The following is a 27,326-nucleotide window of genomic DNA, read 5'->3' as shown; positions in this document are numbered from 1 at the left end:
TGCGGGCATTAAAATGGCATTAACGGCTCTGCAGGTGTTGTTTGGTTGTCAAGGAAACGGCTATCATAGTGAATACATCATCCCGTCTTTCTGAAATAACAGAATGACCCTGAAAACCTTAGAGAGGGAGCCAAAGAAAATGCTGGATGACAGACGAAACACAGATTAGCCAAAGAGAAAAAATAACATTTCAGTTTTGTTTACCCAATTCACCTATAGCGCATGTCTTTGGACTGTAATAGAAACCGGGGCAAACCTACGCCAACAAGGGGAGAACATGCAAACTCCACACAGAAATGCCAACTGACCCAGCCGTGACTGGAACCAGCGACCTTCTTGCTGTGAGGTGACAATGCTAACCACTGAGCCACCGTGTCGACTTAATTACATTAAATTTAATTAAATAAAATAAACATCATTTTCAGTTGATTCAAATCAAAATATCAGTCATGCGTCACTTGATTTCCAGGGAAATATGGCTGATGACTTGAGGAAAATGTGAAGTATTTTATTTATTTTACAAGAAAAGTATTTTATTTATTTTATAAGAAATGTATTATTACTATTACTACTACTATTAAATATAACAAAATATAAAAAAATTCATATTCAAAGTTTTTTTTGTTACATTTAACATTGACTGGCCAGTTACATTTAAGAAGCTAAAATATATAATTGTTTATTAAACCTCTCATGATGGCTGCATAATTCCCACACTTTCATACTGTATGTGTTATTTGATCTTTTTGCTGATATTTGTATGACAGAATGTGTGAAACAGCAATAATATACAATAGCTAAAATAAAATAAAATAAAATAAAATAAAATTAAATAAAAAAAAAATAAATAAATAAAAAAAAATAAAATAAAATAAAATAAAATAAAATAAAATAAAATAAAATAAAATAAAATTAAATAAAATTAAATTAAATTAAGAGGCGATGCTGTGGCACAGTAGGTAGTGCTGTCGCCTCACAGCAAGAAGATCGCTGGTTCGAACCTCGGCTGGGTCAGCTGGCATTTCTGCGTGGAGTTTGCACGTTCTCCCCACGTTCGCGTGGGTTTACTTCGGATGCTCCGGTTTCCCCCACAAAGACATGTGGTACAGGTGAATTGGGTAAGCTAAAATTGTCCGTAGTGTATGTGTGTGAATGGGAGTGTATGGGTGTTCCCTAGTGATGGGTTGCAGCTGGAAGGGCATCCGCTGCGTAAAACACATGCTGGATAAGTTGGCGGTTCATTCCGCTGTGACGACCCCAGATTAATAAAGGGACTAACCTAAAAATAAAATAAAATAAAACTATTTTAAATAAAATTAAATAAACAAAATTAAATTAAATAAATTAAATTAAATTAAATTAATTAATTAAATTAAATTAAATTAAATTAAATTATTAAATTAAATTAAATTAAATTAAAATGTCAGTCATGCTTCACTTTATTTCCAAAGAAATAGGCTGGTGACTTAAAAAAATAGAAATCATGAAAATTATCATTATTATTACTACATATTTTAATCTGACAGAATTTGTATGACATTTGTATGACAGAATGTGTGAAACAGCAATAATAAACAATAGCTAAAATAAAATAAAGTTTATTATCAGTTGATTTAAATCAAAATATCAATCATGCTTTACTTTATTTCCAGAGCTTCTTCCGGTGCTCCAGTTTCCCCCCACAGTCCAAAGACATGTGTGGTAGGAGAATTAGGTAAGCTAAATTGTCCGCAGTGTATGTGTGTATGTCCTAGTCCTCCCAGTTGGGGGTTGAGCGTTGGGCTAACAACTCACCGCATAAAACTAGATGTTACGAAACACCAATATGGTGCGGCTAAATATCAACTTCAATATAAATAGCCCCGGGAGTAAGTAAGTAAGTATTTAAAAAAATTTAATTTATTATTACTATTACTACTACTATTTATGATAACAAAAATTTTACAAAATTAATATTCAAGTTTTTTGTTACATTTTAAATTGGCAGGCAAGACAGGCCAGCTACATTGAAGATTGTTACCGACTCGGTCCCAGTCATTCCCCTCGCTGGCCAGCAGAGGTCACTATCACCGGACTTTTAAGCATTACATCATCCATCTAAACTGATTGTGGCACACACCTGAACTGAATCTAGTTAACGACCCACGCTTCTTATATAAGCCACACTCAAACACCAGTTCATTGCGAAGTCTTGTTTAGCCCCGGCCAGCATTACTGAGCGTTCTTTCCTGTCTGATCTTCTGACAATAACCCCGGACTGTTTTGACTCTGAGTTGCCTTCTGCCTGCCCACGACCCTTGCTTTACACACGGACTCTGAACCACGCTGCCTGCCCTCGACCCAAGCCTGTCTAACGCATTCTGAACCACACCGCCTGCCACTGATCTATGCCTGGTAAATCACTCTGTGTCTGTCAGCCCCAATACATTATTGATTACTATTGATGTGTGTTCACACTTTAGTGCGTATTGGATATTTGTGTTTGACTGTGACTAATAAATACTGCATAATGGATCCCTCCGTGTCAGTCTCCTCGTTACAAAGAAATATAAAATTGTTTATTCAACTTTCATTATGGCTGCATGATTCCCACACTTTCATATGTGTTATTTGAGTTTTTGTGACATTTGTATGACAGAATATGTGAAACAGCAATAAACAATAAGTAGGTTTAAGCGCTAGAATTTTCGACATTCTCTGTATGTCGTGTCACTGTTTGGTGTGGCTCCGAGGCCTTCAGTCAGTCTCACCTTCATTCTCCTGGTCCTCTGGAGGCTCGGCCAGCTTGACGAACTCCACATTAACATGAAACTCCACACCGAGAAGCAGAGCGATCTTCAGGAGCATGAGCTGGAGCTGTCGAATGCCTGCCAAAACCAGAGCAAGAAACCATTAGCCTCACAGTCACGCTAGCACTGCGTCACTTGGAAAAACACCAACCAGTAAAACTAACACATGTGAGAACAGAAATATCATCACTGGAGTGGCATGGATTGCATTTACACTTAGTTCTTTGTCATTTGGATTGTTCATCCAAAAATGGAAATTCAATCGCCATTGAGTATGAATGGAGCCTGAGATGAATATAATTGAGCATGAGACTGCCTTAAAAGGATAAAAAAAGGAGCATAAGAGTAGTTTATATGACTAATGTGCTTTATTACAAATACCAAAATGTAATTTGATGGCTTTAAATGAGGAACCAACATATACATGTACAGTTTTAGTCCTCCTGTGAATTTTTTTATATTTCCCAAATTATCTGTAACAGAGCAAGCAATTTTTCACAGTATTTCCTATAATATTTTTTCTTCTAGAGAAAGTCTTATTTGTTTTATTTGGGCTAGAATAAAATCAGTTGTTTTGTTTTTTAAACCATTTTAGAGTCAATATTATTATCCCCCCCTAATGATTTGCTTAAATACCCTAACTTGCCTAATTAATCTAGTTAAGCCTTTAATGGGCACCCATGACGAAAATCACCTTTTGTAAGCTGTTCGGACAGAACTGTGTGTAGGTATAGTGTGTCCACGGTCATATTGTGATGATATAAAGACATTAAGTATCTTTTTTTGAAATTTCCTGATGTAGAAATAGGATCCAAATCCCTCCCATTTTGAAGCAGACCGCAACTTGACGTAGGAGTGCAGTTTCCCCGCCCACCGGATTGATTGACAGCCGTATATTAACATGTCTCCATAGTAACACGTATAATCATCTCCACAAGACAGGACGTGCACAAAGCAACCAGGATTAAAAGATCTGTTCAGCTCTCTGTGATCATCAATCATCATTAAATGTGATCAAGCGTGAGTTTTACAAGTTTAAAACGTTTTAAAACAGTGTATGTTAGTACTGAATTACAGCGATTTACTTCAGCTTTAATTATTTCCACAGATGCATGTCAGTACAATTATAAAAGAAGACGCTTCAATCTCGGTTTGTGAAAGTTAAATCAGGTTTATTTTGTACATTAACATAACGGATATCCATACAGAAGTGGATATTAACGTGTACCTGTCACATTTGACATACAAAACAGTGCAAAGTTGAACTGTGTGTGCCCGCTGTGTGTGTGTGTGCGTGAACTTCATAACGGTATTGTGTGTGACATATCAAAAGGCTTGAATTAACTCCACAACAAATACATCAAATAATCATTGGAAATGTTCTTACTGTCGTATTTGTCACAAACGTTGTGTGAGATCTGCTTCCTTTATGTCTTTGTTATCTGACGCAGCTGAGCTGGAGATTGAGGCACACGGTGGGCGGAGAGAACTAGCATTAAAGCCGCAGGCCACAAAAACAGTTCAAAGCAGAAAATCCAACATTCTAAAAGGGTATAATAAATAATCTGATGGGTGTTTTAAGCTGAAACTTTACAGACACATTCTGGAGACACGAAAGACTTATCTTAAATCTTGAAAAAGGGTTAAAATAGGTGCCCTTTAACTCACTTTAGGCTGAATACTAGTATTGTAACACGGGGAGTGACAGAGACAACTGAAGTTCAGGATCCAGGTTTATTCAAAGTCAGGAAATCAATGGTCAACACAGGTGCAAACAGATGTATAAAGGCAGTCCAGAATCATGGTCAAATGTAACAGGCGAAAGGTCAGAAGGCAGGCAGCAGACAATGAGAAAAGTAAACAAGGCAAAGATCAAAACACGGAGAAACTAGACTAGGAGAAATGCGTTGTAATGTCACTTTACAGATAGCAAGACTCGGCAAAGGCAGGGAGTGTGTGTGCTGTTTAAATAGTGTGTGTAATCAGTCTCTGACAATCCTCAGCTGGTGCAAGTGTAATCAGTGAAAATGAGGAAGCATGTGTGTTTGTGGAACGGAGTGCATGTATGAAAATGTAGTCCATGAATGGCGGATTTGTAGTCCAAGTGAATGTGTGTAAGATCCAGCGATCTAGGATGTTATGATCGCTGGTGATCGTGACAAGTATGCTGAAAAATATCTAGTCAAATATTATTTACTGTCATCATGGCAAAGATAAAATAAATCAGTTATTAGAAATGAGTTATTAAAACTATTATGTTTAGAAATGTGTTGAAAAAAATCTTTTCGTTTAACAGAAGTTGTGGGAAAATAATAATTCTGATACAACTGTGAGTCAGAAAAAGAGAAAGGAAAAGTGTTTCAGTAACAGTGTGTATAATGTATTTGTTTATGCTTTAATATATTTAATGCTTTTGATTCAGTACATTTTACTATAGTTCAGTGACAAAAAGATATAACCAAAATAAAGCGCTAAATCAAGGATGTATTCCTAGTTCTGTACAGGTAACTGAAAAAAATGTAATATATATATATATATATATATATATATGGGGGTGTGGGGGGGCAGTGCTTTATGTCTAGCAATGCCAGTGGTCACTGTCTTTCTCACATGCATTTGTGTGTTGTTTTGCCTCTGTGAAAATCAGCGTGTGCTTGTACTGAAACTACCCTTTTCATGCAAACCCATCCCTCCTTCGCCACTTGACACTCCCACCTAAACAGAGCTGGATTTACCTACTTTCCTGACTTTTTTCAAACTAGTGGTGTGAAAACATCCTGCTGAGATGTTAAAAATTTTAAAATTAATTAAAAAAAAAAAATTTTTAATTTAAAAAGTAAAATTTAGCATCATTTCATATTATTATTTAAGCTTCAGTTTACTGTAAAAAATATATATTTTTGTATATAATTATAGTTTTAGGACAATGCTTGAAATGTACCCACAATTCTGGAATAATCCGCATGTACTGCAAATACAAAAGAGCTTTCAAAAGACAAAAAAGAGAACTAAAAAATGACTTCTACTTCCTTTCCCTACAAGGAAGTTATAACAATTTGCTTAAAATATGATTAAAAATACACACAGGGAATGAGAAGTTGCTTCAGAACTCACTGATATGGTCAATCGCTCCAGCGCAGAACTTCCCATAGAACTTTTTGGCTCCCAAAGCCCTGAGGTCATGAATGGTGTAGGGCCAGAGATGCAGGACGTTGTTTCTGGAGAACGTGTCTCTCTTCTCTATCACCACCACTTTGGCTCCGAGAAAAGCTAGCTCGATGGCCGTCCGCAAGCCGCAGGGTCCTCCTCCAATAATCAAGCACTGAAAGTCACAGAAGCAAGACCACTATTAGACAGGAACTATAGGTTTTTATTATTTAAAGGGGTCCTATTATACCCCTTTATACAAGATGTAAAATAAGTCTCTGATGTCCCGTGGTGTGAAAGCTCAAAATACCATACAAATAATGTTTTATAACTCTTTGTAACTGCACCTTTTGGGCTTTGATTCAAAATGTGCCGTTTTGGTGACTGTCGCTTTAAATTCAAATGAGATTGTGCTCTTTTCAAATGAGGGTGGAGCTACAAATTCTGAAAGAATGAAAAGATCTCCGTCCACACTATACTGCTGAAATTGCACATCACAAGACAATACACACACTCTGACATGCGCTGCAGCGTATGCGCACGTCTGAGCTCCAGGCAGTCAGCAGGTGCTTTGAGAATAGAACCCCAGGTGATATTTAATTCATCTTGTCTATATCTAACGACATATTCCCCAACATTGGGTCTTTTGAATTTATTACTTGTTCTCAGGAAACGTGTTTTGGCTGAGCGCAAAGATAAGGTAATATATTAATTTATGTACCCATGTAGGTGACGCAGTGGCGCAGTAGGTAGTGCTGTCATCTCACAGCAAGAAGGCTGCTGGTTCGAGCCTCGGCTGGGTCAGTTGGCATTTCTGTGTGGAGTTTGCATGTTCTCCCTGCTTTTGCGTGGGTTTCCTCCGGGTGCTCCGGTTTCCCCCACAGTCCAATGACATGCGGTACAGGTTAATTGGGTAAGCTAAATTGTCCGTAGTGTATGAGTGTGAGTGAGTGTGTATAGATGTTTCCCAGAGATGGGTTGTGGCTGGAAGGGCATCAGCTGCATAAAACGTGAGTCATGTGATAAAACAATAAGAGTCCCCGGTAACCCAAACAATTATAGAGTCGCATCGTTATTTATGGGTTATTTGCATCGAGTCCCACAATGAACATTACATATATTTCTATATGATGTAAAAGTAGTCACAACAAATGACAACACAGTGTTGCTTCTTTATCCTGTAACAACAGCATGGCAGATAAAAAGTAAATCTAATAATTTATCATTATTATTATTATTATTATTATTATTATTATTATTATTATTATTATTATTATTATTATTATTATTATTATTATTATTATTATTATTATTGCAATTTATTACTGATTGAAGGGGCGACGCGGTGGCTCAGTGGGTAGCAAGATCGCCTTACAGCAAGAAGGTCGCTGGTTTGAGCCTCGGCTGGGTCAGTTGGTTTTTTTGTGTGAAGTTTGCATGTTCTCCCTGTGTTCGCGTGGGTTTCCTCCGGGTGCTCCGGTTTCCCCCACAAGTCCAAAGACATGCGGTACAGGACAATTGAGTAAGCTAAATTGGATAAAGTGTATGCATGTGCATGGAAGTTTCCCAGTGATGGGTTGCAGCATGAAGGGCATTCACTCTGTAAAACATATGCTTGGATAAATTGGCGGTTCATTCCGCTGTGGCAACCCCAGATTAATAAAGGGACTTAGCCGAAAAGAAAATGAATGAATGAATTACTGATTGATTTATTTTCTTATTCATTTTTAATTTGTTTATTTTTTCATCTTATTTTGTCTTAAACAAAATCCAATCTTCTCAAATATCTTAATTTTTTTTTACATAAAATAAGATGAAAAAAACAAACAAATTAAAAATTTATAATTAATAATATAATTAATTTCTTGCGGAAAACCTGATGCGGCCCAGCCTCACCCAGACTTTGCCTCATGCGGCCCCCAGGTAATTTGGGTTTAAGACCCCTGCTTTAAAACCTTCATGCACTTTTTAATGCCATGAATATTATTATCATAAATTTCAAGGAGCCATATTTTACTCAAACAGAAAAGCAGAAGGTCTCAGCAGACAAGCTCAAACAAAAAGCAAATGTTTATCCAAACACTGCATCATGACCACTGCCAATGACTAGAGGCTCGTGTGTGATTTCCTCAGTATTAAATCATGATTATAGTCCTGTCATATCAAAGCAAATGATTCATGATTCAGGCTCGTATAGGGATGCATGGAAGTCAAGACGTCAGGTTCCGGGACGTGTCTGGGAATGCCTGCTGTGGGTATGACTTCATTCCCTCTGGTTTAGTGATGATGAGAGATGGCTTTTTATGTGGAGCGATGATTCTCACAGTTCTATTCTTGAGTCAAAGAAGAAAGCCACATCTTGGACTCACATAAAACTCCAGCACACTTTAGTCCAGATGGTGCAATGTGAACTTATTGTTCTTGATCTTTTCCCCTCCGCTAATTTCCCACACACACAAAGACAAACATGACTTCAGGACGGTTAATTGAACTTAAAATAAGGAAGCAGAAGCAAGGGCAGCCAGGGCTTCCTGTCCCAGTGTGTGTGTGTGCGTGTGTGCATGGCAAAAGACTCTCAGCCTGTGCTATGATCAATATTGTGATACGCTCAGATTTCAGTCCCTCCTGATCCTGGATCTTATCATGTTTATGTAGGTCTCAGTGTCTGTGTATGGTTGTCCTTGGTGCTGGGTCAGTTGTTTCTATTTACAGATCACAGCCTGCTAGAAGCACAGATAATGTCATTAAGACCTCCATCTTCCATTAATAAAAACATAAAACAGAAATGTAATCATGCTTGTGTGTGTGTGTCTGTGTTTTCAACCCTATTACTAATATCTTAAAAAGGCTTTTATTCATAAATATACAGCACTGTGCGAAAGTCTTAGGCCAAAACCAACTTTGGGAGCATAAGGCTTTTGCATAAATGTATCTATTTAAAAGGTATGGAGCAAGTCCAGGGCCATTACGTTTGGGTCAACTATACCTTTAACATACAGACAGAAAATATGGGAAACATGTACACAATATTCAGAACAACATTACTTTAGAAATCAAAAGTCTAGCATTAAAAGTGCGCTTAACGTGACCTCTTCAGCACCAAGAAACAGCTTTCTGATGTGCTATTTAATATCAAGCATCTTTCAGCATTTCTTCCTTAGATTTAGCATGTTGTTTTCTCTCTAGGTGAATCTCATACTGCCTATAATATTGCCTATATAAACTGTATATATTCAGGTCTGGACTCTGTGGAGGCCATTTCAGGACTGTCTGATTGTTTTATTAGTTGTTTTTCTCTCCAAATATGATTTCATTACATTAGCCGGTGTGTTTGGAATCATTATTCATTCATTTTCCTTTCGACTTAGTCCCTTTATTAAAGGGACAACCCATCACTGGGAAACACCCATACACTCTCATTCACACACATACACTACGGACAATTTAGCTTACCCAATTCACCTATAGCACATGTCTTTGTACTGTGGGGGCCTGTGCGGTGACAGAGCTAACCACTGAGCCACCGTGTTGCCCTTACTGTATATATATATATATATATATATATATATATATATTCAATTGAATTGAATTGAATTGAATTGAATTGAATTGAATTGAATTGTTTAATTTCTGTTCAGTTTAGCTCAGTTCAGTGTGGTTTAATATTCACTACTCAGAGTCCAAACACTGATTAGCAAATCCATCAATGCACAGCTCTACAGATCCCGAACCATGCAGGCCAGTGGCGACAGCGGCAAGGAAAAAACTTCACCAATTGGCGAAAGTGAAGAATTTTAAAAAACTCGAGAGAAACCAGGCTCAGTTGGGCAGGACCATTTCTCCTATGGCCAAACGTCTTGTGCAGAGCTGCAGTCTAGGCACCGGAGAAGCTGGACGCCAGCGAATGTATGAATGTAAAAATTAAAAATTGTGCACCTTATGTAAAAAATGTGTGTTCATATATTTTTGAGTAACAAGGTTGAAAGCATCATTAGAACAGCGTTTATGTTAGCGTGTTCAAAATATCACTACTGTCTATGATAAAGGACTGAATAAAGAGGAGTATTTGTGTATTTATAATTAACAGGGCTGAATGGACAGCAGGAATGTATGTGTATATTTTTAAACAATGGGATAAAGTTATCCACACACACACACTCAGAAATAAAACCACAAGAGATGTCAGAGAAGAGTATTTTAGAATGTACAGGGTTGAAAGTATCAATAGAAATTACTCAGAGAATGTACTCTTGAGTTAAAGGCCTTCAAGTGTTTGTTGCTAAAGTGTTTGAAAGCATCAATAAGACTTTGTGTAACATTTGTATTAAGTAACATTTGATAGAAATTCTGTAATTTAAACCAAAATCATTTTAAGAACCAAAAGCTTTGTTTAGATATTTGTGAGAAACAGGGTTGAAGCATCATTGAAACTGTGTGTACTGGTTTTGGTGGTTTACAAAGGCAGCTTTTTGTATAATGACGTGTAGGGCCTAGATCGGGCATGGGCAAACTCGATCCTCGAGGGCCGGTGTCTCTGCAGAGTTTTGCTCCAGCACTAATCAAACACACCTGAACACCCTAATTAGTGTCTTCAAGATCACTAGAAAGCTACAAGCAGGTGTGTTTGATTAGGGTTGGTGCAAAACTATGCAGGGACACCGGCCCTCCAGGATCGAGTTTGCCCATCCCTGGCCTAGATGTACTCTGTGGTTTACGAGGAAATGACTGATGTTCTTGAAATTCAAAATGCTTCAAAATCATAATTAACAGGGTCTTTTTGACATGAAAAGTTTCCTGTGAGGGTTGGGTTTAAGGGTAGCGGTGGAATAATTTTTAAAAAGTTTTTTCCTTGTTATGTAGTCACTCTTTTTTTATTTTGACATGTATTTTTCTTATTTACCAATTAATTGGTTAATTGAGAAGATCATTGTTTGCAGGTGTGATGTCTAGAGTTTGACTATATCTAGAGTTCTTTTGTATGTCCTATGTGACCTGATGAAGACCTTGTGGGTCGAAACATTGCTCAATTAAATTGTCTTTTGAGAGCTAACGTGGCAGTGAGCTGATTCTCTTTAACTAACAATACTGTGAGTGTGTGTATTTGTAAGCAATAGGGATGAATTTCACCATATGCTTTCAGAAAAAAAAGAGCAAAATCTGTCCTTAGGGTGTATTTTAAAAGATCAGGGTTGAAAGCATCAATAAGACTCCACGTGTATGTGAGTATTCTGTGTGTGAGCAACATTTGAAAGTAAAAATAGAAATTGTTTACTTTAACCTCTTAACCTGCTCCCCATTTTTGGGCATTTTTCTGAAAAAGGCTTACCCAAATAAAAATGTCTGTAGCTCTTGAACCCTGTGGTCTATGTTCACAAGTCTGGTTTTGTTTGAGACCAGAAATTTGCTCCAAATAACTCAAAGTAGTTTAGAAACATACTACAGGTAGTATAAGGCTCCTTAAGTAAAACATTGTAAAATATAGGTGAAACTGAACCAAAATTACTTTACGAATTAAAAGCTACACTACCTGACAAAAGTCTTGTCGTCGATCCCAGTTGTAAGAGCAACAAATAATAACTTGACTTCTAGTTGATCATTTGGAAAAGTGGCAGAAGGAACTGCATCCCAATCATCACAAATACTGCAGGAGACCTATTGGAACCCGCATAGACTTAAGATTCTCACAAAAATCTGTCAAGTTTGGTGAAGGAAAAATCATATTTTGGGGTTGCATTCAGTATAGGGGCGTGCGAGAGATCTGCAGAGTGGATGGCAACATCAACAGCCAGAGGTATCAAGACATTTGTGCTGCCCATTACTTTACAAACCACTGGAGAGGGCAAATTCTTCAGCAGGATAGCGCTCCTTCTCATACTTCAGCCTCTGCATCAAAGTTCCTGGAAGCAAAGAAGGTCAAGGTGCTCCAGGATTGGCCAGCCCAGTCACCAGACATGAACATTATTGAGCATGTCTGGGATAAGATGGAGGAGGAGGCATTGAAGATGAATCCAAAGAATCTTGAACTCATTGAGTCATTGTAGAGATGTATGAATGCAGTCGTCCAAGCTCATGGGAGTCATACACAATGTTAATTCTTTTTCCACTGCACCATGACTTTATATTCTATACTGTACTTTTGTCTACGCAAAGTCAGACCTTACTGTCCTAATTAAATAATTAAAAATCAAGGCATGATCATATTTTATTTTGGTAAAATAAGTGTAATCTAGAGGCATTTGCCTTTAATAGAAGCCACTTATGATACCAAATGATCAACTAGAAGTCAAGATATTATCTGTTGTTCCTAAAAATTAGATGGGCTACAAGACTTTTGTCAGGTAGTGTATGTGTTCATACACTCAACAAATAGTTTGCTGCTTGTTTAAATTACTTATATAAATGAGCTTAAACAACACAATTCTGGAGATTTTGAGGGAAAACTAATTTTTTGTATGTTCAATCGATAACTTAATAGATTTGTGTTGGGACAACATGAATGAATTGTGTAGAACCCTGTATTTTTTACAGTGTACACTCAAAAAAATTAGTTTTGCTGCTCGTTCAAACTACTTATTTAAAATGAGTTGAAACAACATAGTTCTTAAGAGTTTTTTGGGGGGGACAACTTAATTGTTTTATGTTTAATCCACTTAATGTTTTATTTTTAGAAATTTAAGTTAACTTTATTTATTTGTGTTGGGACAACATGAAGAAATTGTGTGGAACCCAGCATTTTTTACAGTTTATATTGGGTAACTGTATTATATTGAGTATATTGACTAACAGTGTTGACAGTATCAATAGCAGCAGTGTGCAGCAGTGGTGGGAACGTGTTGGGATGAAGGAAAACAAAGAAAAGTATTAAATGCTTGAGGGGAGATCTGCTATAAGGCTGGCAGGCGCAGGTGGCCGCTGCACTGTCTGGACAGGTCTGTCCCTGCACTGCTGCTTTTGATTACACTGGATGGACCAGTTACCACCAGCACAGACTGACAGGCCAGGTGCACTCACTGTCTCTGTTTGACTTCACCTTAACTAAAAGCCAAAGAGAGTGAACAAAGGCGGCCTATTCAGAACAGACACGGAGCCACGCATGCACTCCAGTCAGAAGATTTACCATCCCCACAGACTAATGAAACGCTCCATCAGTCAGAGCAGATATGAACACAATGATAACTCTTTTGTTTCTGCTCATCCCCACCCTGAAACCAAGCAGAACAGTAGTACAGAGGTGAAGTTTCCTGTTGAGTCAGCGTGGAGCTGTTTCCTGGCCATCCGTGGGTGCTCAAAATCATTTTTGGGGAGTGTTTTTTTTCTTCTTACAGTAGTACAGTTACCCAAAGTACAGAAAAAATGAAAATGATAGATCTTTAACATTGAAATGCCTTCCAAATGACAACAAACTGGGATATGAAACTGAGGCCTTTTATTTATTTGTCAGAGTTTTGATTTCAAGGATTAGTTCACCCACAAATTCTGCTATTAATTACTCACCCACGTGTTTTACCAATACCACGAGACCTTCGTTCATCTTTCGAACACAAATAAAGATATTTTAGATATTTTAGTCCAGAAAAGAAGCCAAAAGAAGCGAAAGACTAGGCCCACAAAATCTTAGCCGATCATTGAGTCTATTTATATACTTGTGTAAATTTGATTTTTATTTCAGAAATATTATTGACATATGAAAATGTTCATTTGATTTATTTACAATACAGTTTGTAAAGTAATATTTCTGTCGTTTAGTAGATTTATTATATAAGAGCCTTGCTTTGTTTACCAAATCAGTGGATCTATCTGCATTTGCATTGTAAAAATGTAAATAAATGTTAAAATGTTATTATATTTTTTTATTTCATATATTAAGTTTTTAGTTGTGATACTCCTAAAATATATAAATCTGCAGATATTTTACAAAATTCTCTGCAGAAATAGCAAAAAAATGTCCACATATTGTACCAAAAACATTGTCAAAACATTCCATGTGACTTCAGGAGTTCAACTGTAATATTACGAAGCTATAAGTAAATATGCAAATATGACTTTGTTCACCTAAACCTTCACTTTGTCATCAGGGTATGCAATTGCTATGGGCATACTGCTATTAGAGTCTGCAGGGAACACACAAGTACACACACTCACCTGACACTACAGACAAAGGTAAAAAAAAGTTGTGTTTTTTTTGTTATTTGGCATATAAAACTGTATCACAGAGCTTTGTATGATTGAAGTTGAACCACTGAAGCAGCATATAATGTTTTGACAATGTTTTTGTTTCCTTTTTTATACTTTGAATGTCTCATAACCATTATTGTATATGGAGGGTCAGAGAACTTTTGGATTTCATCTAAAATATGTTCATTTGTGTTCAAAATTTGAAGATTTCAGGGGATTGTAAAAAAAAATGAGGGTGAGTTATTAATAATCCATTTTTGGGTCTTTTTAAAAAATAATATTTGAATGTTTCACAATCTGAAATATTGTTGTCTGTTTTTGTGCTGGGCAAAAATCGCGATAAATCACATCCAAAATATAAGTTTGTTTTGACATATTTTAAGTCTGTGTGCTTTGTAGATTTATTATATTTCTTAGTATATTTCTTTTTTACATTTATTTCTTTTGTATATTTATTTTCCCAAATGATGTTTAACAGAGCAAGGAAATTTTCTCAGTATGTCTGATAATATTTTTTTCTTCTGGAGAAAGTCTTATTTATTTTATTTCGGCTAGAATAAAAGCAGTTTTAAATCTAGTTTTTAAGGTCAAAAATATTAGCCCCTTTAAGCTCTATTTTTTTTTCCGATAGTCTACAAAACAAACCTTTGTTATACACTAACTTTCCTAATTACTCTAACCTGCCTATTTAAGCTAATTAACACAGTTAAGCCTTTAAATGTCAATTCAAGAGTTTACACTAAGCTGATGATTGGTAATGAGCTAGTTTGGCATGCTGTCCCGGGAGAGAGCCCTGAGCTCATGAGATCCTCGAGCCCAGGGCTGCCTTCCATTTGCAGGGCGAGAGGGGAGTTTGAGCCCAGGTAGATCTCGAGAACCCCAGCCCCCCCACTTCTGCTTATTATGGATTGCTAAGGTGGTGTGTTGCTGGAGGAATTTATATATGGTGCTGATTTGGTTTAGTCTAATTACTTATGTCTCATGCTTTGGACTGTGGGAGGAAACAGGAGGACCTGGTGAAAACCCACGCAAGCACGGGGAGAACATGAACTCCACACGGAAATGCTGTCTGGCCAGGTAGAGGCCCGAGCCAGAGGCATTCTTGCTGTGAGGCTACAGTGCTAGCCACTGGGCCGCCGTGCTGCTCTATAGAGGAGGAGAGGGGGTGGAAGGGGGGATTCTTTAAGACGAAGATGACTAAAGGTAAGATGCTTGGGTATTTATACTGAATTAGGAATCGTCTGATTGGTGGTTCGTACATTAGCTTGACTCGGGGCCAGATGTATCAATCATAAGCTAGTGATCCTCTCGAAATTAGTTTGTAAATAAACTTCACTTTAAGCTGTATAAAAGTGTCTTGAAAAATATCTAGAGAAATATTATTTACTGTCATCATGGCACAGATTTAAAAAAAATCAGTGATTAGAAATGAGTTATTAAAACTATTATGTTTGGAAATGTATTGAAAAAATCTTACTGTTAAACAGAAACTGGGGGGGGGGGAATAAACAGGGCAGCTAATAATTCAGGGGGGCTAATATTTCTGACTTTAACTGTATATAATATATATTACACACACATATACTACGTCAAATCAAACTTTTATTTTGGATGTGATTAATTGCGATTAATCTTTGGCCAGCCATCTATGTTAAGCTGCTTTGACTCAATCTACATTATGAAAAGTGCTATAGAAATAAAGACGAACTGAAAAGAAACTACATAGAAAAACAATGGAAAAGTGGTGCATTGGAATGAAAAACATGTCCTGTGTGAATGTCTCCTTAGCTTGTATCTACTTGGTAAAATCCAGCCAATCATTGTACAAACCAACATCGGCTGCAAAAGTGCCATATAACTCCACTGCCACTTTAGGCTGGATCAGCCTCTTTTATCATATGGAAAAAGTCTGCAGGACAGGAATTGGCGGCATGACCTGCCAGATGAGACTTCCTGGTGAAAGCCACGGTATGCATTGAACCAACATCCACTTTACACAAAACCCAGTGGAACCAGAGACCACCTCACTGCACGACCAATAACTTACACCCAGACACACACCCTTGTTCCAGCACACAATGTGATCGCAGTTTGCTTGAATGGTTTACTCAATGGGGTATATATGCACACAGACTTTTTATTTTCAGTCAGCCAGATTAAGTGCTTCTGTCTTTCCATTATAAAATCACCACGTTTAAGATCTGGTTTCTTAAAAAATCAGTGATCTTCATGCCTGATTGAGATATGAAATAAAGTCGGCCTCAGACCGGACAAGAAGCACTGCATTAAATTCCATTTTTCCCGCCATGTCTTTTATGAATTTGTTTTTACTACAGTATTTTTAATGGAGTTTCTGCGCTAGCCTGCTACTACTGACAGTGCTAGCATTTTCACAGTCTTCGTCTCGTTTTACATTCAAATAACTAAATGAATGCTTAAGTCTTTTATACTGATTGTATTTTAATTACATTAATTACAATTAAATGTACATTAATTACATTAATTACAATTTAATGTAATTAATTACATTTAATTACATAAATTACAACGCTGATTCTGTAAAATAAACCTTATGAAATTGAAAAGTCCCATTAACCTTTCATCGGAAGTTTATTCTTGGCTGAAAAACACTAGCTGTGCATATAGCACATTAGATGCCAGACCACTCAAGAAAAAAAGCTGCTCGATGGACTGAAGCGACCACCAGGAGAGCAGGCCACACTCTCAATCATTCAGGCCTGAAGAATTGTAATCATTTAAGGATAGCGAAAAGGACCTTTAGTGTAGTGGAACAGAAGTCAGAAGTGGTAATGCATGTAAAAAGTCACTGTATGATTTGTTTACACTGCACAGGCAATCACAAAGTCACAGCTGTATGCATATGTCCAGCAGACTGCACACATGTTCAAACATATACAGTTGAAGTCTGAATTATTAGCCCCCCTGTATATTTTTCCACAATTTCTGTTTAACAGGAAAAACATTAACACATTTCTAAACATAATAGTTTTAATAACTTATTTCTAATAACTGATTTTTGTTATCTTTGGCATGATAACAGTAAATAATATTTGACTAGATATTTTTGTCAAAATACTAGTATTTAGCTTAAAGTGACATTCAAAGGCTGGTTAAGTTAGGGTAATTAGGCAAGTCATTGTATACCGATGGTTTGTTCTGCAGACAAATTGAAAACAAAAATTGCCTAAGGGCTAATAATATTGACCTTACAATGGTTTCCTTAAAATAAACACTGCTTCTATTCTAGCCGAGATAAAACAAATAAAACTTTCTCCGGAAGAAAAAATATTATAGGAAATACCAACACAAACTCACGGCAATTCGCAACTTTTTGATTTTGTGGCTAATTCGTACGATCTAATTCGTACATTTTAGTACGATTTGCTCATCCCCCAATGACGGTTGGGTTTAGGGGCGGGGTTAGGTGCCACGCCTCCTTTTTAAAATCGGACAATTTCGTACGACTGAACTAGGAATTTGTATGAATTAGCCTAAAACTAAACTGACAAAACGTAAAATACTTATGTTTTCTCGTGAGATCAGGCTGGAAATACTGTGGAAATTTCCTTGCTCTGTTAAACATCATTTGGCAAATATTTGAAAAAGATCAAAAAATTCACAGGAGGGCTAATAATTGTAACTTCAACTGTATTAAGAGTAGACTTTGACTTTCCCCATGTGAGAAACAGAGCCTCATGCTTGAGTCTGGGTCAGGAGCTCACACTGCTCAGACTGAGGAATGGCTCCAAGTATTTACCACAAAATCCGGTAGTGAAACCACTACACCACCCCTGAGAAACAGCCCAGAAATTTATAGGGAAGAATTTCAAAACACACTTTCTGTGTCAACTTTATTTAACTGCTGCCCAAATGTGGGACTCTATTTCAGAGTTATTCTGTTAGCGGATCAGTTCTGAAAAGGCCATTTTTGAGGTTTTCTCAAACAGTGAATCTATTTCTGTGTTAAAACTGCATTGTGCCAAAACTAATAAATGTTAATATACACTCACTTTAGTAGGTACACCTTACTAGTACTGGGTTGGACTCTTTTGCCTTCAGAACTGCCTTAATCCTTCGTGGCATAGATTTAACAAGGTACTGGAAATATTTCTTAGAGATTTAGGTCCATATTGACATGATAGCATCATGCAGTTGATGCAGATTCGTCAGCTGCACATCCATGATGCGAATCTCCCATTCCACCACATCCCAAAGGTGCTCTACTGGATTGAGATATGGTGTCTGTGGAGGCCATTTGAGTACAGTGAACTCATTGTCATGTTTAAGGAACCAGTCTGAGATGATTCGCACTTTATGACATGGAGCGTTATCCTGCTGGAAGTAGCCATTAGAAGATGGTAATGAAGGGATGGACATGGTCAGCACCAATCCTCAGGTAGGCTGTGGCGTTGACACAATTCTCAATTGGTACTATTGGACCCAAAGTGTTCCAAGAAAATATACCCCTCACCATTACACCACCATCACTAGCCTGAACCGTTGATACAATGCAGAATGGATCCATGCTTTCATGATGTTGATGCCAAATTCTGACCCTACCATCTGAATGTCGCAGCAGAAATTGAGACTCATCAGACCAGGCAACGTTTTTCCAATCTTCTATTGTCAAATTTTGGTGAGCCTAAGTGGATTGTAGCCTCAGTTTCCTGTTCTTACCTGACAGGAGTGGCACCCGGTGTGGTCTTCTGCTGCTGTAGCTCATCTGCCTCAAGGTTAGACGTGTTGTGCATTCAGAGATGCTCTTCTGCATACCTCGGTTGAAACAAGTTGTTGTTTGAGTTACTGTTGCCTTTATATCAGCTGGAACCAGTCTGGCCGTTCTCCTCTGACCTCCAGCATCCACAAGGCATTTGCTCTCAAAGAATTGCCTCTCACTGGATATTTTCCTTTTTTCAGATCATTCTCTGTAAACCCTAGAGATGGTTGAGCGTGAAAATCCCAGTGGATCAGCAGTTTCTGAAATTCTCAGACCAGCCCTTCTGGCATCAACAACCATGCCACGTTCAAAGTCACTTAAATCCCCTTTCTTCCCCATTCTGATGCTCAGTTTGAACTGCAGCAGGTCATCATGACCATGTCTACATGCCTAAATGCATTGAGTTGCTGCCATGTGATTGGCTGATTAGAAATTTGCATTAACGAGCAGCTGGACAGATGTACTGTGAGTATATTTGGTTTTACATAGCCATTGAAAGTTTTGGAGACAATACATATTTTTATCTCCTGTAGGCACTAAATTGATAAAGTATTATCATAATTTAACAAATGATACTATTTCAAATTAGGACTAATAAAATTCAGTACAATAATTTCTGAAGAAATTTTAAAAAAAGAAAGTATTTTAATGTATTCGTAAAATATTATACAATATAATTGTTTTTACTCTGGATTGCCGAAAAAATCTAGATGCACTTGGCTGTAAACCAAAACCAAAAATGCTTATAATAACAATAATTGTTAATTGTTAATAATAATTTTGCTATATTATTAAATAATTTAAAGTCATGTTGTAAGACTTTTTAAATTTAACTTATTAACTTAAATGATACTGATAAAAAACGTATGCACACCAACAAAAAATACAAATAAATTGTACAGAAGTACAGTGGTGGCCAAAATCATTAGAACACTTGCCATATTTAAGAGGTTTCAGTAGTTTTTGTTGAATTGGCCTTTACAATACACATACAAAATAAAATACAAAGTCACCATTATGCTCATTTTTGCCAACACTATATTAATATTAAATGACAATATATTATCTTTTTTGAGGTCTACGCAACTGTCACGATCGACAGAGATTGCTGGTAAACACACTCACATTCACATATACAAATCCGCCATTTTATGGACTACAGCACCCAGTCATACAACACACACAAACAACCAGTTCTAGATCATGACTGATTACACTCCCACAGCTGAAGCTGCTCAAGGACTGATTAATGCACCGCATGAGAAGCACAAACACTGTTGCTGAGTCTTGCTATCTGTTATAGTGACATTACAACACGTTTACTTTGTCTGCCTTTGCTGTGTTTTTGATTCTCGCCTTGCTTTCTTGTTTTATTCCTGTCTGCTGCCTGCCCTGTGACAATTTGCCGTCTATTTCGACTACGAATCTGGTTTGCCCTCATACATCTGTTTGCTCCTGTGTTGATCAGTGCTTGCCTGACCATCCTGTCAATAAAACCCTGCATTTGGATCCTCACCCCTGTTGTCAGTGCCACCCCCTGGTTACAGCAACATTCAGACATGCTTGTTTGTTTGTTTTTACTCTGTATTTTGATCCGTTTTTCAGATTTTCATTTTTTGCTTGATACTGTTCAGTATTCAACAAATTGTGTGCATCCCTAGTTTTAAAAATATGAGAGAAATTGTGAGGGTAAAAAAAAGAGACGAATAAAGGGTATTAAACTTAATTACATGCCACACTCAACTATTCCAGAATACTGTATTTGTATTACTAAAAACTATTTACATGTACTTTGTTAATAATAAAGAAGCAAACAAAATCACAACCTGCTGAAAGTTCAAAATCACTATGTCTCTTTGGCATCTAGTGTGAATTTTTTCACAGACTTTAACAAAATCGCAAATCAAATCTGATTTTTATTTTGTATTTTCTATTGGATTCAAGTCAGGTGATTGGCTGGGCCATTCTACAGCTTCATTTTCTTTCTCTGAAAGCATGGTTTCCTTGGCTGTGTTTGGAATCATTATCTTGCTAAAATGTCCACCCTGGTTTCATCATCCTGATAATGTAGATGTTGGACTGAAGCAACTAATATTGATTTACAGTCAGGAAGGGCAGAAGGTTGCTGAAGAACTACTGAGAGATTTCACTTGCTGTCTGAGCTTTAACTGCCTTTCTACACCTCCCTTTCTTCATGTGTTCAATACTTTTTGTCATGTGTCATTTCATTTTATTACACATAACTTCATTTGTAAACTAATTAGATTTGTTTTCCTTGCATATACTGTATGTATTTCTTTGGTTGTTACCATCCAGCAAACAAAATCACAACTTGCTTAAATTTCAAAATCACTCTGTCTGCCTGGGGTCTATATCTTGTTTGCAGTGAATGCTCAAACTTTTAGATTAGGCTCTGATTTTGAGTGCATGCAGTGGTCATAAAACCAGCATAAAACAATAAAACAGGCAGCAACGAGCTGTCCCGCTGGTTGATAAAGAGAGAATGAGCTCATTTCCTGGACAGACTGAATCAGGCAGACATTTGGAGGCTGGTGAGCAGAGATATTGTGTCACTCTTCCTAAACCACAGTTTTTTCCCCTCTTCAACTCAACTCACAACAGGATGACGAGGCAGATGGTTCATTATTCATCAGGATGTTAAAACACATTTCCTATGCCAGTTTAATGTGCAGAATTTATTAAGTAAGCCAGTCGTATGTTGGCTTCCAGTATCGGTCACTTGCAGAACATTGCTTTGTCTGTTTCTGTCATTTTCTGGCCCGACCAATATTGTGAGTTTGAAACAGTACACATGTCCAATGGCAGAAGAGGTGAAAATGGTACATAATAAAGACTTGTTTCAATATCTGGCTAGTTTTTAGTTGGGCTGTACTATTTTGGAAAAAAAATGGCATTTCAATATTTAGTTTTTCTGCTATACATATTGCGATAAGAATGTAATTTGGCAAGATGACTTGTGTAACTATTTGGAATGAATTCATAATTTGACATTGACTGAGGTGATTTCAAGTACATCTTAGGAATCAACTAAATAAAACAAATTAAAGCACAAAACAAAACAATAGAACAAAGATTAAATAAACAATGAATTAAACAGGGCTTCATGTTTTCATATCAAGGTTCAGAAACTGCTAAATCAAATGTAAAACAACACCATATAGTCTTCATTGTATAAAGAATTAAACACAATTATCTTTGTTAAAGTGACAAACTTCTTATGCCTAAATGGGTTGAATTTGCTTGAAATCTTACAGTCACAGGTTTTAAAAACACATCCAATTTTTAAATCTTTAACACCTTTATTAGAACCTACATACACTACCTGACAAAAGTCTTGTCGCCTAACCAAGTTTTAGGAACAACAGATAATAACTTGACTTCTAGTTGATCATTTGGTATCAGAAGTGGCTTATATGAAAGGCAAAGACCTCTAGATTACACTTATTTTACCAAAATAAAATATCATCATGTCTTGATTTTTAATTATTTAATTAGGACAGTAAGGTCTGACTTTGCTTAGACAAAAGTCTGTCAATCAACAGAAATAATGTACAGTACAAAGTCATGGTGCAGTGGAAAAAGAATGAATATTGTGTATGACTCTCATGAGCTTACAGGACCTCATCCATCCATCTCTGCAATGACTCAAATAACTTAATAACGTCCTCTGGAATGGCAAAGAGAAAGCGTTCTTGCAGGACTCCCAGAGTTCATAAAGATTCTTTGGATTCATCTTCAATGCCTCCTCCTTCATCTTACCCCAGACATGCTCAATAATGTTCATGTCTGGTGACTGGGCTGGCCAATCCTGGAGCACCTTGACTTTCTTTGCTTTCAGGAACTTTGTGTGGAGGCTGAAGTATGAGATGGAGCCCTATCCTGCTGAAAAATTTGCCCTCTCTTGTGGTTTGTAATATAATGGGCAGCACAAATGTCTTGATACCTCAGGCTGTCGATGTTGTCATCCACTCTGCAGATCTCTCGCACACCCCATACCATACTGAATGTAACCCCAAACCATGATTTTTCTTTCACTAAACGACTGATTTCTGTGAGAATCTTGGGTCCATTGGGTCTTCTGCAGTATTTGTGATGATTGGAATTGATTGGGATTGGCAGTTCAACAGATGATCCATCAGAAAAATTTACCTTCTGCCACTTTTCCAAATGATCAACTAGAAGTTATTATTTGTTGATCTTACAACTGGGGTCGAAGACAAGACTTATGCCAGGTGGTATATGTCATATCAATCATAATGTGTTACTTCTATATGTAAATATGAACTTTAAAATGAACGATTAATCGTTTGACATCGGTATAGTATAAAATCACTTTTGTGAATTCAATTTTAAAATGCGACATCTTGTCCCTGACTCATTTTTCTTGCAAAACACATCATCAGTTGAGTTAAAATACCTACCTAAAATAAATTCAGTCTAGCGGGGGTCAGATGCTTAAAATCCTTATTTTAATGCCCCATGATCACTTCTGAAAACTCCCCATAGCTGTTTTTGAAACAGTGCCATTAAGCAAAACACTTCTGGTTTTGATTAAAGTGTGCAGAACAGCCCTTAGTCAAGACTACTGTATATAATTACCATCTTTATTACAAAGAGGTAAATTAGACTCTAAAAGGAGCTGCATAATTGCTCTCCTTCACATCAGAAATGTAAGTGGGCCGTTTATTGCTCGTATGAAGTGAACTTGTTAAACTATTCTCTCTTTGAAACACTTCAAACACTCGCAAACGTTAAGCTGGGCCTGACTCCATGCAGACTTTCAAAGTGTGTGTGTGTGTGTGTGTGTGTGTATGATGGAGAAGTTCTCACAATGAGCAAGCCAAGAGTCTGATCTTCTAATGTAATCATATCTGCTGAGTGATGCTGTCTTTTGAAGAGTGTTATGATGAATGCAGCTCACCAGCACACTGAAGTCAGGCTTTTAATTAATGAGGGCCCTTAGAGACACTTTGCGGCAATTTCATGAGAACCTACTATTACTTTTAGAAAACAGAAGGTGAAATGGCAGGTACATATTTCGAGTGTGAAAAGCATAAGAAGATACAGCTGAAGTCAAAGTTATTAGCCCTCATGTGAAATTTCTAGTTAGAAGTGCTGTTAAAAGAAGAGAATATTTTTTCAACATTTTTAAACCTAATAGTTTTAATAACTCATTTCTAATAACTATTTTTATGTCGTTGTCATGATGACAGTACATAATTGTTTACTAGTACTTTTGCAAGATACTACCACTGCAATTTGGAGACTTAACTAGATTAATTGAACAGTGGTTTGTTCTGTAGTCAATGGAAAAAAAAAAACTATTTCTAATGATTTCTCTTTGACTCGTTGGATGAAATCTGTACTTAAAATGCTAATTTTTCATACAGTATTCCAGTCTTGCACACATCTTTGGATGGAAACATAGCTAGTAAATGATACATTTTTAGTGAATTTGTCCCAGTTAATGCAATAATGCTTCAAATCTTGGGGTGTTGCTATAGACGAATTACCTATAGCCCAATTCACCTATAGCGCATGTGTTAGGACTTGTAAGATAAACTGGAGAACCCGGAGGAGACCCACACAATCTTCACACAAAAATGCCAACTGACCCAGCCGAGACTCAGCCAGCGACCCTCTTGTTGTGAGGCGACAGCACTACCTACTGCGCCACCGCGTCGCCATATATATATATGTATGTGTGTGTGTGTGTGTATGTGTGTGTGTGTGTGTGTGTGTGTGTGTGTGTGTGTGTGTGTGTGTGTGAGTGTGTGTGTGTGTGTGTGTGTGTGTGTATGTATATATTGCATGTCCCTACAAAATCCTGGTGGAGGGACCATAAAACTATAACATCACCAATGCTCATTAATTCATTCATTTTCCTTCGGCCTAGTCTCTATTTCAGAGGTCGCCACAACGAATGAACTGCCAACTTATCCAGCATATGTTTTTTACACAGCAGATGCCCGTCCAGCTGCAACCCAGTACTGGGAAACACCCATACACACTCATAAACTACAGCCAATTTCATACATTCATTCATTTTCTTTTCGGCTTAGTCCCTTTATTAATCTGGGGTCACCACAGCGGAATGAACCACCAACTTATGCAGCATATGTTTTTTACGCAGCGGATGCCCTTCCAGCCGCAACCCAGTACTGGGAAACACCCATACACTCATTCACACACACTCATAAACTACGGCCAATTTAGCTTATTCAATTCACCTATAGCACATGTCTTTGGACTGTGGGGGAAACCGGAGCACCTGGAGGAAACTCCACACAGAAATGCCAACAGACACAGCCGGGACTCAAACCAGCGGCCCTCTTGCTGTGAGGTGACAGTGCTAACCACTGAGCCACCGTGCCACCATAATAATAATAATAATACATTTTTATACAGTGCCTTTAAAACTTAATTCTCAAAACGCTTTACACAAAAAAAAGATACAGATATAAAAACAGTTCTGTATAACAATAAGAGTAAAACATTAAAAATAGATAAAACATAACATATCTAGAGTCATAAAACACATTAGGAATACACACTTCACAAATAGGTGAGTGTAAAGTAATGCAGAGTGTGTAAAGAGTGTAAAAGCCTATTCAGCTGTGTTATTATCAGTCTATGCACTGTAAAAAATGCAGGTTTCCACACAATTCATTCATGTTGTCCCAACACAAATTGACTGTTAACTTAACACCTTTAACAAATTTATGTGGATTGAACATAAAAAAATTAAGTTGTCCCAATGAAATCTCAAGAATTCTGTTGTTTCAGCTCATTTTAAATAAGCAGTTTGAATGAGTAAAAAAGTATTTTTGAGTGTGTGATTGCATCGTTTGGGAGGCTAAATTTATGATTTGTCTGAAGAAGAAAAAAAAATGCTTTCCTCAACATGCCACACAGTTTGAGGTAATCCACGATATCACTCATGTCTGCTTCACAAAGGAGCAGGGCGTCTAATTATGAGCAATGGCTCTGACGCCACACACCACTAATAAGCTCATATAATAAAGCTGACGGTAAACCAGAAAGCTCTCGTCTAACAAACAACATATGTCTGTGATGTCATGTATATAATGATGTCATAGCACACAAAAATCATGGCCCAAAATCTGAGATGGAATCTGTAAACAACAGACATGTTTAGTTTATAAAGACCTCAACAAAACATTCGCCAGCTCATTTACAGATCATAACCTATTCCAGTATTGTGTCTGCATTTTTTTTAAACTTACTTTAATGCCCTCACATGCTTTGCCTTATTTACATATTCGATGCAGTTCATTTTATGCACTTGAAATAAATCATCTCCGCAAGTTTGAGCATTTAATACCTATGGTTTATAATATGATTAAAATTATATTAATAATATATAGAAATAAATGTATTATTATTATTATTATTATTATTATTATTATTATTTTATTATTATTATTTTTTATTATTATTATTATTATTACTTTATTTATTATTATTTATTTATTTTATTATTATTATTATAAATGTTTTTTGTAATGAATTTACATTTTTATTGCTGCTGTTCTTTTGAGATCCTGAAAGACTCAAAAAAGTAAGTATACTGGGATAATATAATATTATTTCTAAATAATAATAACAATAATAATAAAAATATATTTTTAATAAAAAATAAAGGTTAGTTCTGTGCTTAGTATTGATGTTACATGACATAGATAAAAAAAATTATAATGATAATATTAGGCTAATAATAGGCTAATAATAATAATAATAAAAATAATAATAATAGGATAATAATAATAATAATAATAATGATGATGATGATAATAATAACAATAGTTAGTTCTGTGCTTAGTATTCATGTTACATGACATAGATAAAAAAATTATAATAATATTAGGCTAATAATAATAATAATAATAATAATAATAATAATAATAATAATAATAATAATAATAATAATAATAATAATAATAATAATAGGCTAAGAATAATAATAACAATAATAATAGGCTGATAATAATAATAATAATAATAATAATAATAATAATAATAATAATAATAATAATAATAGGCTAATAATAATATGTATTATTATTAAAAAATATTTTATTTCTGTTGCTCTTTCTTATGTGATTTTATTTATTAAATTATTTTTTTATTGATTCTCTGATCCTGAACGCCTCAAAAAAGAAAGTATTCCGGGATGATATCATATTATTTCTTATTAAATAATAATTAAAATAATTAAATTGACCTAAAAAAAGGCAAGGTTAGTAAGCCGCATGATACATCAAATAATAATAGTAAAATATATCAAATTAAATCAATTAAAAAATAAATAATAACATTAACAACAACAATAAATAATAATAATTATAATAATAATAATATCGATTATTATTATCATTATTATTATTAGTAGTAGTAGTACAAAAAATAATAATGATAAAATAATAATAATAATA

The 27,326-nt window shown here is 36.1% G+C and overlaps 1 protein-coding gene across 5 annotated transcripts in view; it reads right to left on the bottom strand.

Moving 5' to 3' along the window:
- The window catches only part of mical2a (microtubule associated monooxygenase, calponin and LIM domain containing 2a), a 143,888-nt gene that overhangs the window by 85,974 nt on the left and 30,588 nt on the right, over positions 1–27,326 (bottom strand). For all 5 annotated transcript variants that reach the window (XM_056462337.1, XM_056462336.1, XM_056462339.1 and 2 more), the window contains 2 exons: positions 5,904–6,111; positions 2,751–2,867 (listed from right to left, as the gene is read on the bottom strand). In XM_056462337.1, the coding sequence (XP_056318312.1) occupies positions 2,751–2,867; positions 5,904–6,111 (325 nt within the window). The remainder of the gene's footprint in view (positions 1–2,750; positions 2,868–5,903; positions 6,112–27,326) is intronic.

The sequence above is a fragment of the Danio aesculapii genome, chromosome 7 (genome assembly GCF_903798145.1).
Source record: "Danio aesculapii chromosome 7, fDanAes4.1, whole genome shotgun sequence".
In the NCBI taxonomy this organism is placed as follows: Eukaryota; Metazoa; Chordata; class Actinopteri; order Cypriniformes; family Danionidae; genus Danio; species Danio aesculapii.
This window is presented reverse-complemented; position numbering and strand designations above follow the sequence as displayed.